Below are 19,043 nucleotides of genomic sequence, written 5' to 3'. Positions count from 1 at the left end.
GTTTCAAGGTCATAACCATGTTTTCTAATCAGTTATAGTTTTAAGAATAATCCTTCTTTTCTGTATGTTCAAGTTAGAAACCACAGCAAAGCATTTCGCTTTCTGTTTCTTCATCAGTAATAGTGGAGAAAACATAGCTAACATATGTCTCATGCCCAAACATTCAGTTACAGTGACCTGCCCTGAGCCATACGAAATTCATAACTCATTAACCACTTTACAAATAATCAGTCTTCTATAATTCCAAACTAAATCACACGCTTTAAGCTACAGGCTTATTTATCTTGAATAATATGCATCCAGGGCACTTTCACGTTTAACCCCCCCCCCATATAACTTTCAGTCATCACCTTCTTCATCTCAAAAAATTTAATGAACATGTTCTTTATGTTCAGGCATCATTAAATAGATCTTAAAGTGATATTCTTCAAATAACTGACACAAATGACTGAGGCAATGGAATGACCTATATACACAGGTCAGCAAGCAGTAACATTCCTTGTAGTTGAGTCATTATATAGTGCAATTTATCTGAAATATGAATTCAGTCTTTGTACTTTCTGATCAGGCTTTCTTATTTTTTGCAGCAGCATGAATTACAGCTAGGTTCAGATACGTGGAAGTTTAGAAGAAACTCTGGTTCTTATACAGTGCCTCCATGTAACTGTAGCATGTGAGAGAACAGGAAGCAGAAAGTTGGCCCTATGTAGAGAAGGCAACCTACTATAGCCGCAGACTGGACAGGATAGCATAATCTATCAAAACATAACACAAAACCTAACTTAATGTAACTACGGCTGCCAAAACACAATATACAAGAACCAAAACTACTTACTCATCTAGTATAAGCTGTATCCAAAATAAGAATTCCCAAATGTTACCAGTGTTTACCTTGCACTAAATCACCAATGCATAGATAGGGACACCTTTTCAAGAGTACAGAGAAATAGTACTTGAAAGTTGGTATTAATGATGCTCTTCTAGTCTTCAAATAGATTCCATTCATCTATTGCATCCTTACATCAGTCTAAATGACAAGCATACCTTAGTAGAAGAGATGAGCATCTTTCATACACAGTTTATCATCACTCATCTTTGTATACCAAAGCCAAATATGTCCTATTTTGCAAAGCACTTCTGGATATCTTCAATTTACCACAGAGATTATACAGACACCTTTAAAGGTTCCTTTTTTCTGTAGATATGCAACAAACAGCGTTACAGGTTTCTTGTTCAGGTATTATATATCAACTGCATTTCCACCCAGAATAAAATTTTCTGCCCCATACCCACTCTTCTCAAGCCCAGACTGGATGAAAGCAGAAGGTGATAACACTAAAGGGAAAAACTAAGGGGAGGAATTTCCATTTATTTTTATTAACACTTTATATTTTCATTCATTAAATAACTTAAATCACTGGATGATCTTTTTATCAAATTAAATTCAGTAACTTAATGCAGAGAGATCACAGCCTAAGATAGTCTCTGAAATATTTACAAGTTTTGTTTCCTGTCTCAGTTGTTCTGGGGAACTCAGTTGGCTGCAAATCCAAACATGCGAGCGAGCACTGTGTCCAATTCTCCTTTTCTTTTTGTACACATCAAAAAATATATAATGATTTACTCACTTTTACACAATAAAAAGTGAAAATAGAATCTGGGATGACGTTTTGAGCAAACTGACATTGAAAAACACTTGTTCACCATTAATGACAATTCTAACTTTAAAAGAAAAAAGTAAAAACTACTACTTTCTAGAATGCGAGATGTTCAACGACACATCATCCTCATATTATCCAAGCCAAGTGATAATAGACAACTATTTGCACGCACTCTGACTGCAAAAGGGAGAACAGCTAAGTACCGGAAAATGCGTTGACAATTTTGTAGGAATGACAGTGCACACTGTATCTATTATCTACACATCTGGATATTACTTACAACTACAATCATCTATGAATATTACGACGAGCCTTAATCTTTATATATACATATATTTATACTGCATCGTATGTATTTATAATAGGTACCTGGACTAAAATTCAAACAACAATACACAATGATTATTATGTTTATGTACAAAATATACATTGGTGAGGTGATTTTAAAATTAATGATGATGAATGCAATGTGTAGATCAGTCCAGAGTTATGAAGATGCAACAAGAATTTTACAATTGTTATAATTACAGAACTGTACATCAAGTAAACAAAACATCCGCTTACAGTCGCTCGTATAGCTACAGGAGGGGTGGGAGGATTAAAAATTCACATTCAATTTACATATTATCGGCATGTTGCACAGAACTCCACTAATGGAACCAGTCACTGTCCGCGCCATTTTGAACGTAATACAGGTGTGTATAAGATCCATTGTATTAGTATTTGTTGTAGCTGTTAAACTGAATGCCACATTTAATTATGTATAGTTTGTCAAAGTTCCTCTTTCAGTGTTTTCTCACTTGTAGTGAGGTGTCTTAAGTAGGTGAATTTCTTTCATGTCATACTAAACTTGTACTCTACAAGTCATAACTGGACACCATGCAGCTTGTAGCTGCTGATCACTGCGACAATCCAGGTTATATTAAATATAAAGTAAATCGCCACTTATCTCAAGTCGTTTTAAACTGACTGCCTTTGTAACCTGAATATCAGCATGCATAAGTTAACGTGGTCCAAGACATGTTTGAAACTGTGTAATTTTTACTATAACATTTTGGGAATGTAAGCTTAGAAAAGCATGCCCTGTATCATGACGATGATGATACTTGAAGAGCACTATCTTCTAAGGTGTGACATAGCGCAGTCTGGTAGAAGTTTCCTGATGGAGAACCATTGGTAAACTTCAACCAGACTACATGCTGTTACATTCCCATCAGACAGTATTCTTCACTGTCGCTGCCAGAAGATCCTCATATCTAATATGAATATTAAGATTCACGTTCTCTCTCCTCTCATATGTGAACCCAGCCAATCATACTTCAGTTAAACATAGTATGAAATACACAGAAAGAGAGATTACACGGAATTAAGCCCAAATTAATTTTGTAGAAAATCTACGACAAACATTCCCTGTACTTATGAATGCTGATACTCCTGGTAATGAACTGCTTCAGACTGTGGCAATGATAATGAGAAGGTGGGCAATATCTGCCACTCTGTGCAGCAGGTCTGGTGCAATGCGCGCCAAGTTCTCATTGGCAAAGTCACATGATGGGAAGATATGCACCACATATGCAGCCTGCAATGAACAAAAAAACAGTTTTTATTGATTTCTTCATTGAAAATCATATTTTCAAAATATATTTATAGGTTCATCATTTGCCATGCCAAAAACAGTAAAATTAAATGTTCTATGTTGTACTTAAAACACAAAAATGAAATGTAATGAATGCATTTAAAGTAGCAGGCTATCCACACAGTCAGTTATTGATTAATACCACTCAATACCACATATTTCAATGTGGTACATAAAAATATGGAGTCCATTAAACAAATTCAAATATCTATATCTATCGTTAGGTATACTGCACTTACGATGTATTAAATTTCACTTCCACTAAGAATACAGGGTTTGTCCGAAAAGTAATGTCAGTGAGTCGATTAAAAAACTTTTATGGATTAGATCGGTGCAACACATTAAAAGGCTTCAAAATAGGCTTCTTCTGCGTCGATACATCGATTCCAGCGAGATTTCTAGGCATCGAAGGCGTCATGGTAGGCCTCCTCCGGAATGTCCTTTAGAGCCTTGGTGCAAGCCTCTTTGACTTCGCCAACTGTCCCAAAATGATGTCCTTTCATGAGAGTTTTCAAGCGCGGAAACAAAAAGAAGTCTGGGGAGCCACGTCAGGACTGTAGGGCGGCTGGGGAACCGTTGGCACCTTTGAATTGGTCAGGAAGCGGGTCACGAGGAAGGCGGTGTGGGCTGGCGCATTGTCATGGTGAAGTTTCCAATCGTCCGCGATGTCGGGCCGGATGAGACAAACACTTCGTTTGAGTCTCTTTAGCACTTCCATGTAGAATTTGGCGTTGATGGTTGTACCATGTAGTACAAACTCACATTTTCGTCGGTGGTGCTTGTTGATGGCCGTCCAGCGCGGGCTTCATCGTCGACCTCTTCACGGCCTTCTAAAAAGGCCCTGTGCCACCGGTAGACCTGACATTCCGACAAACAATCATCACCGAAGGCCGTCTTTATCATGGGAAAAGTTTCCACTGCAGACTTGCCAAGTTTCACACAAAACATGATGGCAATCCTTTGTTCCAAGGAGCGCTGCATTGCGGCTTGCACGGGAGACAAAAACGAGTTTCACAGAAAAGCCTTTCGTCACTCTCAGGAAGTTCGGAGACGACTAAGCGACCGCGGGTTCATAAGCTGACTTCCCCCTCCACCGATCCCAACCGGTCTGAGAGTGCTGCGACATATAATCACTTCACAATAAAATAACTGACATTACTTTTCGGACAAACCCTGTATCTTTGGAGTGACATGACTCTTATGGTACACATACATAGGGAGGGGTGTAAATGGCTTTGGAGAACTATGTAGACCATTCATATGAGCAGAAAAGCCCAGGGTAAGGGCCTACACAGATTAAAAGGTAATTACTATAATGCAGGCGTGTGAAATTCTTCCTATTTGTGTTGCTGTCAGGAATGACAGTGGCAACGTCTAAAGACACTGGAAACAGCTTCCGTAAAATGAAGCGTCCAGGAACAGCTGTGGATATGAGAAGGAAAAGAGCAGTGCAAATACAGGGCAGCAGTCAGATAACTGGAGATTTTAAGGGAAAAGAATTAATGGTAGAGAAGAGTTGTAGAAGAGAGGTGAGCTGCTCATGTTAGTGATGCCACTGATGATGGTGTTAATGTGTTCAAATGAAGAAGACCTGTGGTGATAATGGGGCTGCTGTTATGAAAGTGGGACTCTGATGATTATGGGCCCGACCACAAGATGATGTGGCTATTAAAGATGAAGATCAAGTTGCTGTTTATGTTGCAAAGGGACTGTGGTGAATGCAAGGGGATCATGATAGTCACACTACTGGAAATAGAATCCTATTCAGTTCATAGCTATTTACTTTATCAACTGGTGTCTAACCTAATTTACCAGAATTTACTCATTCAAATGACCTGCTTTTACCGGTTCTCACGGTCTCTTAGCTTGCAGATTTCTTATATATTTTCTTCTACCCTGAAGATGGAGGCGATACGTTCCTCCTAAACGTCGGTTAACACCACATATACACGGTGCCAAATCCCAGAAGACTGCTTTCTTCAAGGATAAATATATTGTAAGACCTCACTAATTTGGATTAACTGGGAGTGAACCCTTGTCCAAACTAGTGAAAATCCAAAAAATGGATGTGCTACTGAATATATGTTCAGGAAAGTTATAAAATGGACATCATGTGTCTCTTTAGGCAATATAACTTCATTTTGAAAGTTACATTGAATATCATAAAATAAATTTAGTAGTCATAAAATGTAAAAATGTGTTATGTCGGTCTTAAAAACATTGTGATCAAGGCAAGGCTGCAAAAAAAAGGGGGGGGGTTGTCCAAATTAGTGAGGTTTCACTGTGGCTGCAATCGGAAAGTCTGAATGAAATTCAGATTTGTGTGAAGGCAAATGATCAGCTCAAAGTACTCCCAAGTACAAACTTTTCAATAAATCTTGTCAAATTCGCACGTAAAAATGTTTGAATTGGAACTTTTAATAAAATGTGAACACTTCAATAGCCAGATTATAGGATTCTGGGGTGTGACCCTGTATAGTCTCGTAGCCACCCATCAAATTACACAGTTTTGGATCCCAGAAGACCTTAGTCTTAATGTGCACAGCAGTGAAAGCCTCATATCCAACTTCAATAGCTATTAATTTTAATCAGAAACCAGTCAATAATTGTATGTGTTAAAGATAATTAAATTCACCCTTTCTAAATTGGAGTGTACATTAAACATGCACAAATATAATACACATCCTAAATTACTCCTTACACCACATACAAAATTCAAGAAGACAATCTTCTATCTACCCATTACCTAACGGTAAATGTTAATTAGTAGGTAGGATATGAAGTTCTCACAGCAGTGGTTATGAAAACTTCTATCTTTTCGGATAAAACGCTATGTAGTATGTTAAAAGCTGTCCAACATTTCAGACGAATGTGTTGCCCCAATCGTCAGGGTCTGAGAATTAGCCAAGCAAGAAACCAGTGTGAAGCATGTAGCAAAGAGCATTCAAAGTCTGAATAACATTTCCTGCAGCAAATGACAAAGGAACATGTCTAGATGAAAAAGAAAGGGATATTTACCTGCTGAGAGCCTGGTGCTGCAATGTTGACAATTCCTGCTGCTTGTTTTTGTTGCAGGTATGTTATAAATCCGGTCTGGAGGTTGTTTGACTGTTGCAGAACATCCATGTGATCTCTGCCACAGGGCAAGGCAAGCAACATGCAGTGCTCATTGTCCATCTGGCAACAAGAAAGCCAAACAGTCTGATGTTAAGAAACGGTATTATATCATACACATCATGTATAATAATATCTAATAAAGTTCCAAGGCTAAAACAGTAGCCTAGAGTCAAACTAACTTAATGTGTGCTAATCTAGCTATGTGCTAGAATAGAAGCAGTAAATAGAGACTTTTCATCTTATGATTTCTATGGTATTGATATAAGAGGCCAGAACAATTTTAAAACGGCACTTAATATTTTTCAGTCAGATGTAAGAACAGATCTGTTAAGGTACAAAACATTTCCAAATTCAAGCACTGTATTAAACTACCATAAGCCTTCAGGCTTAAACAGCACCATGGGCTCTAACTGTAAGCAGCAACCCTAAACTATGTAGGTTATCCAGAAAATAAGTTCCTGACAGGCTACTGAAAAAAAAAACAAGAACTTATATCCAAACCATCTATATTGTCATCTGATGTACAAACCGTGCACTACTTTTTGACATAGTTTCCACCATTGCTGGGGCACTTGTCATAGCAGGGCACCAGTTTTTGTATCCCTGCATCGCAGAATGATCCTGCCTGCAATTCAAACCATGTGTTGCTGGCTTCTTTAACCTTGTTGTCGCCATGGAACCGCCGACCAACAAATAGGAAAGTTATCAGATTCAGGAACACATGAAAATCACTTGGCGCTAAGTCTGGGATGTAGGGGGAGATGATCAAATTGTTCCCAGCCAAATGTCGCGATGAGATCTTGTGTTGTGGCAGCAGTGTGTGGGCAGGCACTGTCATGAAGCATCACAACACCCTGACTCAGCATGCCACGTCACTTGTTCTGGACTGCATGATGCAGTTTATTAAGTGTATCACAACAGACACATGCATCGATTGTTAAGCCTTGAAGCATGAATTCCATATGCAGTACACGTTTTTTGTCCCAAAACAATGCACATGATCTTGCGAGTTGAATGATCTGTTTGAATTTTTCTTTATTGGTGATGATGTGCGCCTCCACTCTATAGACTGCTGCTTTGAATCAGGAGTTACATGCAACACCCATGTCTCGTCCCCTGTGACTATGCAGCTCAAGAAGTCATCACCTTGCTCACTGTATCGTGTCAGAAACATCAATGCACTGGCGTGATGTTTCATTTTGTGTTCTTTCATAAGCATCTTCGGCGCCCAGCATGAACACAATTTCTGAAAACAAAATTTATCAGACACAATTTTGTGAAGAAGTAACCATCAAATTTGCTGAAAATGCAGAGAAGGTGATTAAATGGAGAATCATCTGTTCTCTTGAATCTTCTCTTCCACTGCATGCACCAAATCTTCATTAACCACAGATGGTCGGCCACTCTGTGGATCTTCATGCACATTTCTGCATCCTTCATTAAGGTGTCTCACACATCTCAATACCATTGAATCACTCATGGCATGTTCTCCATACACCTCACAAAGCTGAAAATGGAGTCAGCTGGTTTCATGTTTCTTGCATTCAAGAAATAGATTACAGACCGCATTTCAAATGTAGTGGGCTTCTCGATTTTCTTGAACATTGTAAACACACGGGGCAATGCATAAATGAGGTTCAACTGTCTGCAAATGGCATCTGTGTCTTCCCAAAGGATCAACAAATTCTGCAGGCATGACCACCGTCATGACCGCAGAGCTAATATTTGAGAATGGAACTTATTTTTTGGATACACCTCATACTTTTCACATAATACTTGAGTAGATAATAAACATGCAACTGAAGAGCATAATTTAAAAAAGTTTACATCAGAATGCACTTCTTAGCCACTAACTCCCAATGGTATTTCTATACTAAACATAACAAATGCTATCAAAACTGGGAATTACTGGCTTGTTGGAGTTTGTCCATCATCTGGTATTCCAAAAACCAGAGAACGCAACGTTTTGGAAACTTGATCTGATTACACCCTCTGCTAGCTCTTCCTAAGGGATCCAATACAGTATCTTCCCCCCACCACCCAAGGACAAAAACACATCCAGTTTCTGAAACACTGTGTTCTCTGGTTATTAGAATACAGAAGCATGGAAAAAGTCCAAACCTCCAGTAATTCTGAGCATTATACACCAATTTCAGAGCCCTTTAGAATTCACAAATTGTACCAACTACTGCCTCTTTCAGCTCTTCATAAATATAATTTATATTTCATGAAACTTGTTAACACACGTCTGCCACTGAATGGTATACTCTAAATTCTGCACATGATGATATGACGAAAGGCATTTCTGAAGCCTTCAAATTTTATCAAAGACATATGAAACATTTAAAAATTATAAAATATCAGCGTAGGGAAGAACACACTTACAAACATCTCTAGAGACACAGTTTTATTATACAGATAACTATTCAGTTGGACAATGAACATATGAAACATAAAATATCATCAAACTCCATGGACTTATATATCACAGACACCAGATAAAACACGTATGATTTCTGCACATGAGATGTTCTACTTTGTTACATCACATATAGCAAATCAGATAACTGAGAATGCCTCAACTAACCTGCATCTTCCTTGCAACACCATCAACTTGAGTCTGCTCAAGCCTCATTCGCTGTGCAATACGTAGAGGTGGTGTGCTGCCATCTGAATTGCAGGGAAGGGATTCACGTGCGACATGTGGATTCCCAAAGACAAAGTGCATCTGTACAGCAGCTTGGTCATTCTTCAGAGCCAAGAGGCCTTGCCACATGACTGGGTAACGCTACAGAACAAGAACCACCTACATCTTACACCAGTCAATTATGAGACCCAAAACCTACAACTATTTCATTTTAATATTGAAATAAATGATGAGATTTGAGATTTTCACAATAATGAAAATTATGATTTTGGTCACCTTGATTATGATTCCATGCAGATTGGTAGGGGATAACCAACATTTTAAAGAATTACCATAAATATGGAAGCAACAGGTTTCTCCAAGATGCTTGTTAACTACCCATCAAACTACACGGTATGAAATAAAGAACAACATAATCTTAATAAAATATGACTTGAACAGCCAAGATCTGAATGCCTGGACAGGATAACATTATATTATCACTAAATTTTCCTGGAATTACAAGCCACAAAGAAGGACTATTCATAGCACAAAGAAAAAATGGTCAGACCAAGTAAAGAAACTGGGAAAATCATAACAATGACACAATGTACACAAAGCAGTGAGCGAGAGAGAAATAGTACTACCATATTGCATAGTTTTCTAACTGATACTAGTATCTTACTATTTACTATATTATCACTGTACAATTATATAAACATTGTAATATTTTTAAAAACAGTTTCATATATAAGATAATTTGACAGAACAATTCAATACCGGTATAATAAAACAAAGCTCTGAACGCTCAAAAAACGGAACGAAAGTGTGAGCCAACCTCCACGTAACCACAAGTTATACAAGGGCTGTCTTTCTCATGTTTGAAGAATCCAGCAATCTGATTTTGAAACATATATTTCTAACAAACTGAAAAATAAATTGATATCTTAACTTAATTTAGTCCTATAATAGAGGAATTTCAATCAAATATTCTCCCATATTGAATGCATATTGAATCATCTCTATCTTCAGAGTAAAGCATGGGTGCAAAAATACCCAGTATCAGCTGTGGAAGAGGAACTTCAATCTGGCACCATACAGTAAACATTTCACATTACCTGAAGAAGCATAAGTAGAGAATCAGCCTGAGGTGGTACTTGGCTGGCATGAGGAGGAGTGGCAACCTGCAAGCGAGGTTGTGTAGCTGGTGCCTCGGTACCAGGCAATGGGTGATGATGATGTGATGTACGTAGATGTGCCGGCGGAGGTTCCGCTCCAGGTTCATAGTAACGTGGTGGTGGCGGTTGTGGTGGTGTGTAGTGAGGGAGGCGTGATGCAGCATGAACATAAACTGTCGCCACCTGTGGTGAGTCGGTGGTACGATCATGTGGCGACTGCAAACTGTGGGCCACAGTGCCTCCACGTGCCACAGCCCCATTGCTAGAAGGCCTACGAAGCTCCAATGGCGGACTGGTACCGTGCGCCTCATCTGACTCTGGCTCAGATTTCACCTCCAACCCTGCCATCAATGGTGATCTCACGGGCCCTGTAACCACAGCATTTCAATTTGGTACTGTGAATCATCACTGTGATTAAATATGGGCAACAAGATTAGAAGCTGGATGTCTATTCTTTCTACATCCTTGATTACCCATGAATGCCCTGGTACACCAACCACTCACACCAGGTTAAAAGAAAAAATTTCATGTTTGTCACTTGCTCTAATTCAAGCTCCAACATTCTTGGGACAGCACACCGAAACACAGACGATAATAGGCACCACTCAAAAAGAGACTGCCATAGATCAACACAGCTGTGGAACACTGATATGCCAGCATCATCAAACTGAAGTTTCTGTCCACTGTTACCATGGCAAGCACACGGTGGTGAGTTCGCGAACTTTATTGTCATACCTCATATATATGTAGAAGCGTTCGAGTGTGTTTACTAACTGGGCTTTCTTTTCAATGTGTAATATTTCTAATGTCTGATCGATTCTACTATGCATGTGTCCTGTGTCGAGTGTGTGCTGGGCATATTTTGATTTTTCTTTATTTGTTCTTATGGCCTGGGTATGTTCCTTAAATCAAACTTTAAATGTGCACCCAGTTTATCTGACGTATTTCTGTGGACATTTATTACATTTTAACTGGTAAACTCCACTTTGATTATATATGTCTAATGTTTCCTTTCTTGGTTTCAGGTGTTTTTTTTTTGTATTAGTAGTTTTGAATGCTATTTTTACATGTGCTCTTGAACAGTTTTGTTATCGTTCTCGTACTGGAGCCATGAGATGTGAAAGTAGCCCATTCTGAGTTTTGCATCCCATGTGAGTTATTGGTAGAAAGGCCGTATTTTTGTTTTGGGTTATTATTTGTTGGTGACAATGACTGTTTTTTAATATTTACTGTATGGATTTTAATTCTTGGTCCTTATCTTCATAATTTGGTAGGAGTTCATTCAGTTCATTTGGTACTTTATGGCGGATTTCTCATGTTCATACAGGTGACATGAGTTATTATGTATAATTAAGTCAGTATTGGTGGGTTTCCAGTATATACCAAATGGTTGTGCTTGTTTGTGATGGTTAAACTTACTTAATTTAGTTATCATGTTTGTTTTTCGACAGCGAATTTTATTTTTTGATGTACTGCTTTGAATTCCATTAAGGTGTTCTCTAAGTTTGTGGTGTGCGTGTTGTGTATAATTAATATGCCTACATATCTGTGATAGTCGATATCTGATGTTCATCTAGAATTCTTAAGATTTTTGTGTGTTCTAAGTACTGTCTGAATGTTTCAGCCAGAACTGCTGAGGTTCATGCTCCCATTGCTAGGCCTTCACTTTTCTTACAGAACTGATTGTTAAACTGTAAGCAGTTTTGCTCCATGATGGTGTTTAATAGAATTGTTAGTTCTTGTTTTTTGTTTTCTGGTGTGTGGTTATCACTACCAAGAGTTTTACTTCTATTATTGGTATATTAGCGTATATGTGAATTTTATTTTTGGGTGTACTGTGTTGAATTCTGTTAAGGTATTCCTTATGTTTGTGGTGTGCATGCTGTGTATAATTAATAGCTATCAGCGCTTATCAGCATTAAAAAACAATGAAGAAGCATTATAAAGCTCAATATGCATACCGAAAGAGAGAAAAATTTGTAAAAGTTCCGAAGCCATCAAGTAGAATAAACCTCCTGCACTGCTTGGTTATATGCAATGCAAGTGAAGAGTTGCTTAATACACATTTTTTTAAGCAGCTCATCAGACAAATAATTTGTAAACTAAAATAATCATTCTGAAATAGTACTTGGCTATTTAGAGTAAGAAGTGTTTCCTCACTTCATTAATATACATTCATCTTTCAAAAAAACCATTTTTCAATTTATTCAATATGACAAGTCGGTCCAAATCAAGTTTCAACTCACCTTGAGGTAAATAGCGAGGTATGTGCGCTGTCAGGGCTTCCTGATGTGCACGCAAGTACTGGTGATACATGATCTGAGGGTGGACATAATGTTGTGCCAATTCATGTGATGGATTGTGCATATGATGCGGAAAGTTCACATGCTGCACCACTTCTCCCTGTAAGCAATGAATGTTATCATCAGACACAAATCATCAACAAATAATGCAACATCAAATTCGAACAGACAAATAGAGTTTAGGAGCTAAAGCCTGGCATATATTCACAAGGCCACAATTATATACAGGTATCAGAATGCAACTTGGAAATTAGTCTTACAACAACACTGAATCCCATGCTTTCCAGTACTCCTCACTTCAGAAGTCTCACAGCATGTGAAGAGTTCTATCTTCTGGGATTTACCACTGTGAAGGCCACTGAAAGTCAACTAATGTTTTGGAGGAACGCATCGCTTCCAAAACAGCAGCCGACTGTCAATGGAGTACATGATGTTATATCCAAGAAGATTTAATTCTTCATAACCACTGCTGTGAGAAATTCAAAATCTCAAAGCAAGTGTTTGCCATTAGCATGTTTCTGATGAAGTATAGTAAAGGTAGTGTCACATTAGGTCAACCCATAAAGAAAAGGTGTAATTCTGATTCTCATATATTCTGCTCAGAGAGCTTAAAGTTTTAGTCTCCATAGTGCAGAACACAATGATGGCATATGAAAACAACTGTGCACAATGTATCTTTCTTCTAATATGATTTAGTAATCAGTTAAAAATTTTTTTTTGGACTGTTACTCCTGATATCTAAAAGGTACAGAAACAGTTTTCGCTGTCTCAGCACCGTGCGGTGAAGGCACTTATGAGGAAAGCAACCATGACTTCTCACTAAAAAGGGTGAGTCCCACAGTAATGCTTCTGATCTGCACGCTGAAACTGCCCAGTTTGAATCACTGACAGAACACCGAGTATCCCTACCGAAGATCTTTTGGTTTTTGTCAATCCCTATAGGATAATGACAAGCTGGTTCACAGCTTAAAACTGGCTATAACTGCTTCCTCACCAGTCCTTTTTAAGCTCTCTGAATGTGGTCATTGTCTCATATCATTTGACAATAAATAATATTTGCAGTTGATGCAGATCATTAACTGACTTGCAATCCACATATTAACCTCAGCACTAGATGAAAGTGACTGGTCAGCCTCATACACTAGGTTCTTCCCAGTATCCTTAACTGTATTTTGAACACATGGTAAGATCATGGGCAACTGCTAACAAAGATACTTCTTCACATTGTGACATCACAGCTACTTCAATCGGCTTAACTATGTACCATATTACATAACTCACAACATTCATTTATGGTGACTCATTATACCAATGGTCCTTTTAGCACCCAAACAAAAAATTTTAATTTTTAAGGTCATAAAATGCAGGTTCTACTATGATCACCAATGTACTACTGAATGGCAAAAGAAAACAAATAAACCTTCAAGTCCTGAAGCACTCAAATGGTGGAAATTTCATGAACTTATGAAGAAACATCATGCTATCTTCAGTCAAAATCCCAGCTGGTTTCAACAGTTGTGATAACTGATCACAACTGCTACAGAGAACAAAGTTTCATAAAGCTCAGCTGTAAATATCTCATACTGATGGCTAATTTGGCACGATATATACTGAACTTTTCACTTCCTGGAAATATTGAACAAAAATATGTCAAACTTAACAAGATGCAGGATTTTTATACTGTGCTAATTAGAAGGAAAATTTCAATTTTAACTTCAGAATAAGTGACCTGTCTGTAAAACAAGACCTGTGAAATCTGAAAATTGATTCTGTAATGACCTCTTTTTCTACGTGGAGTGACAATAAAGCAAGAAGCTCAAAACACATCAGTAACCAAAAATTGTTTTTATGTAGATTGTTTGAAAATACAGGGATACAAATGTGCCTGTCTCACATTCATGTGAAATTCAATTGCATCCACTCTATAACATTGCAAATTTCAAAATAAACTTTTATCATATTTCCAGCCACTGTTTCATAAACATGGCCAGAACAAAATTCATGTTACCCTATACAGGATGAACCAGGACCTCTGTTATAAACTCTGACAAGTGTCTTGCAGGAAGAACAATTTTTTGTCAAGCAACCCGTATCTTCCAACGTGTCATTTAGGAGTTATGCACCCCTGTTTGAAGCGTATCATGAAGGTATGTCTACACAGCCAGTACACTTTGACTCTGTTTATATTTACAATGTTCAACCAAGTGATTATGCCTTTTCCTCAAACTCTACACGACGTCTGTGTAGGTAGTCAATTACACTAGCAATTACTTGTGATCATTAATCAAGAATGGGCGTCGTTGATTTGCAAGAGCTTACCAAAATGATAATGTGATATAGGGAGAATAGAGGAAATGGACGAGAAGCTCTCCATATCTACCAGCTGCGGTTTCCTCACAGAAATCATCCACACCACAAAGTGTTTGCTCAACTTCATCAACACCTTTGAGAAATTGGGTCTCCTTGTCCTCGGCAAGTTGGTGGAAGACAGCAAAACGTGAGGACACCTGAGTTTGAAGAATAGGTGCTTGCAAAACTCTCCAATGAGCCCTCAACTAGCATGGGCACAGTTCAATCATCTGTGTGCAGTGCTGCAGGAACAAAATCTACATGCATACCACCTCCAGAAGGGACAGGGACTAGAGCCAGGCAACTTTGCACCTCATGTTCAGTTTGTCCAGGGATTTCTGCAACGAAGTATTGCTGATCCTGCCTTTCTTGCACGTGTATTCTTTACTGATGAGCGCTGCTTCACATGAGACAGGTACTTCAATAGCAGGAATAGCCACATCTGGGATAATGAGAACCCTCATGCAGTGTTCATTAAGAGTTCACCAACAGAGGTCTTCTGTAAGCATCCAGGATGCAATTGTTGGTGATCATCTGCTGGGACCTGTCACTTTACTGCCCTGTTTGAATGAAGCAGCTTACCTTGACGTCCTTCAAAACATGCTTCCATCGCTCATGGAGACTGTATCCTTCGTGGTGTGCAGAGACATGTGGTTTAAGCATTATGGCACCCCACCGCATTTCAGCCTGGTTGTATGACCACATCTGAACAACACCTAACTGGCACAGTGGATAGGGAGAGAGTGACCTGTTGCGTGGCCAGAGCAATCACCTGACTTAACGCCCCCAGAATTGTTTCTTTGGGGGCATGTGAAGAGTGTCGTGTATGCCACACCAGTTGACACCAGAGAGGAACTGACTATGCAAATACACGCTGCTTTTGAACAAATTAAACAGAGACCTCAAATGTCTGACAGAGTCCAACAATCACTGTAATATTTCATGACTGTAAACGTCACCCAAGACCTGTCTTCTCTTCAATGTTGCATAGCTCATACGCGACGCGTCAAGAGAACATGGGTTGCCAGACAAAAAAAGATCCTCCCTGTGAGATCTATCGCTCCTCAGAGTTTGTCGCAGAGGTCCTGGTTCACCCTGTACAAGCATAACATCTTGATTAAATACTTTAATTAAAAAGGAAACCCCTTCAATGAAATGAGACTAAAGAACTACATACAATATCACAACTCATCACATGTTAGTAGGAGACAAATGTTACAAAGCATACAAGAAAAAGGAAAGTTAGTTAAGCAAGAACTAGAGCGAGCACGGGGAAGATGTTACCTGTTGGTGTGCGGGCGGGGGGGACTGCTGCCTCTGTGCCAGTACAAACTGAGGATTCGGAAGTAATTCTGCCACCACCCCACCAGAACCTGCATGCTGCTGCCACACACAACCCAGAGTTAGCACACGCGCACACACACACCCATGAGGTAACCAGCAAAACCTCTCTCACAAGCATATAAGTCATGGGGGTTGATAATAAGTTGGGAAATTTTGACAACTTTAGTGACAATAACTGGCTTTGAAATATGGCACCATATCAGTCAGCCTTAGTGAAACTTCTTGAGCCTTTTTCAAAAGGATGCTTGACAAAGAGTCTATGAAAACTATCTCAAAACTTCTGTATCATTACTGCATATTATGGGATACCATTATCCAATGGTTTTGTCAATATATGACATTCTGTAACGGTGTACTAGCAACATATCTCAGATTTCATTTAAATAATCAATTAAATAAAGCATCAAAAAGATACACAGATCAATTAAGCTTGCTCATGTAGGTGTTGCTCCCTGCACCAAATGTTCCTTATAGAGAATGTACTGCAATTTTGTAGTTTCAAATATTTCAGTGTAAATCATCCCTCTAAATATATCCATAAGAGAATTAATGTTCTTCTAGCTTTTGAGTGTTCACTATTCTTGTAAGTTAGCAGGCACAGCTTACACTTCCTTCTTCAGATACTTTGCTTTTTTGAGGTATCAAGATTGTAAATAGATCAACAAAAATTGGTGTCCAAGTGTCAATATGTTCAGAGAGATTTCACTGTCATTTATTTACATAAATAAATATATTTCTTTTAAAGCATACAACACAGTTAAAATGCCTACTGTTATTATCCCAATATTTCAGTTCAGTATAGCACCACTATTCAACTTAACAAACCAATGATGTATAAAGGAGTTTAGCTATCAAATACACACTGCTACTGATTATTCAGTTCTAAAATACAATAACACAAATGTTACAGACGGTGTCACGTAACCTTGAACAAGGCCCCGCATTCCTAGTCAAATCCCGCGCAGGAGTAGTTTCTTAACACTCGTTCTTCCCTCGAACCCACCCCCTTGTCTGAAATATTTCTTCTGCGCATTAAAGGTTACGCTTGGCCTTGTTCGAAGTTACATGACACTTGCTATACTGTAAGCATACAGCATCACTCTGTTATTATTCTTCTTCTCAACATGCAGAAAAAACTTGAAAAAGACAATGGTATGGAACGTCAAACTATGGAAAAGAGACTGAGTCAGAGATAAAGATGGGACACTACATATGACATGATATGATATACAATATTTATTTGCACAGTAACTGCATTTTTCTCCTGTTTCATTTAAAAAGTACTGATATTAAGCAACAGGAGTTTTCTGAAATTGTCTTTCACATTTCTACAAGTTACTGCAGCGGAAATATGTACTTTACTGCAGTGGTTTTTACATTGCAGGCACTGGATGGAAAGTGAAGATAGTAATTCTGCCTTATCATTCAGCAGAACATAATTCCAAAATACAAAGAAAAACTTTAATGCAACAAGATGTCTGTGTCCACCACTCTTGTTCAATAATATTAAAAAATGACTATTAAGGAAAGGGCATAAAGAGAAAACACTTACTAGAATCATAAATGAAACAGCCATTGGGCATTCCAATAGTTTAAACTCAACCCTTTATCTACCAGACCCTAGATCACAGTTGTCTGCTTGGAGATGAATGCACTTGCTCAGAGAGACACACAATATCACTCAGATAGCTTTCATATGACAACAGGTATACATAATGTGAAAGCCACTTTGCTATAAACATCGATATACCACACCTGAAGCCATTCACTGAAAGAAACGCTGTACTAGGCAATTAACTGATCTAATTGGCATGTGGCATGCAAAGGGTTATGTAGAAAATAAGGTAACAAGATCAAAGCTGGAAACCAGACAGTGGTAAGGGCTGTTAGCCAAAACTGGTTGCCTTAAAATGGAAATCACAGCCTAAAATGTACAGACTGTCTCATTTTGAAGATAAAAATCTTCGTGCACCGCAACAGATTACAAATGATGCAGTTCACTCATTCTTCGGAATATCCCTACTGAACAGACATATTAGGCATCACAGGGAACAAAGAAACTGTATCTATAAGGTGAAAATGAAGAAGGGAACATAAATATATTGTAAAAGACATATTAAATTCATCATGCAAGACTGAAGTTTGGAGGATGGAGACTGGGAGAAAAGATCACTGGCAAAACTGAAGACAATAAATCCATGAAGGCATAATGAAAATAAGTGAAAAAGCAGAGACAAATTTTATGTAACTTTTTGGGGCACAGTCTTCTTGAGAACGTAACAGTCATTTCGCTAGTTAACTAAGCCCCTTCCTTTTTATGAAACCCAAAGGTTAATTACATGTTCACTGGAGGCCAATTTTTCAAATGATTACTTTTAACAAAACATGTTTTAAATACTAGATTTTTAAACCTTACAAGACAACACATGCACATAACACATGCGAAGCATTTCCTTTGAAGTGTTGGTCGCCTTCCAATGATGGCCATCACTGGCCGAAACATGTAAAAGATCTATTTTATTTCTAAAAGCACTATCGCACTTGACAGAATTCAATGCTAATTTTACTTATGTTACAGGACAATGTCTATCATTAAAACAAGTGGCCTGTCTAATTGCTAATCTGACACCAGGGACCAAGACTTAGGAAGACCAAAACAAAGAAATCCTCAACCAATCCCAAACTCGGTTTCGAATGAAGAACCCCTGAAATATGCAGCAGAAGTGTTTGTTCAAAGGTGGCCTCAAAGGTTGTCCTTCAGCAAATAAACATGTTATTCAGGACCTAAAAAGAAGTGTTGCACCTTCCACCTAATACAAGATGATTTTG

At 38.3% G+C, this 19,043-nt stretch overlaps 1 protein-coding gene across 5 annotated transcripts in view; it reads right to left on the bottom strand.

Annotated features, from left to right (window-relative positions):
* Positions 1-1,349: 1,349 nt before the first annotated feature.
* LOC111869039 (protein split ends) overlaps positions 1,350-19,043 on the bottom strand; it is a 286,507-nt gene continuing 268,813 nt past the window's right edge. For 3 of the 5 annotated variants that reach the window (XM_033753266.1, XM_023860225.2, XM_023860226.2), the window contains exons 15-20: positions 16,155-16,253; positions 12,465-12,621; positions 10,159-10,586; positions 9,002-9,202; positions 6,316-6,474; positions 1,350-3,240 (exon numbers count right to left, since the gene is read on the bottom strand). In XM_033753266.1, coding sequence (XP_033609157.1) covers positions 3,112-3,240; positions 6,316-6,474; positions 9,002-9,202; positions 10,159-10,586; positions 12,465-12,621; positions 16,155-16,253 — 1,173 coding nt within the window. In that variant the 3' untranslated portion in view covers positions 1,350-3,111. The remainder of the gene's footprint in view (positions 3,241-6,315; positions 6,475-9,001; positions 9,203-10,158; positions 10,587-12,464; positions 12,622-16,154; positions 16,254-19,043) is intronic. The other 2 variants (XM_033753267.1, XM_033753269.1) reach the window with 2 other exon arrangements.

This window comes from Cryptotermes secundus, unplaced genomic scaffold, assembly GCF_002891405.2.
Source record: "Cryptotermes secundus unplaced genomic scaffold, Csec_1.0 scaffold70, whole genome shotgun sequence".
In the NCBI taxonomy this organism is placed as follows: domain Eukaryota; kingdom Metazoa; phylum Arthropoda; class Insecta; order Blattodea; family Kalotermitidae; genus Cryptotermes; species Cryptotermes secundus.
The sequence above is the reverse complement of the archived record's forward strand: the minus strand, read 5'-3'. Positions and strand labels throughout refer to the sequence as shown.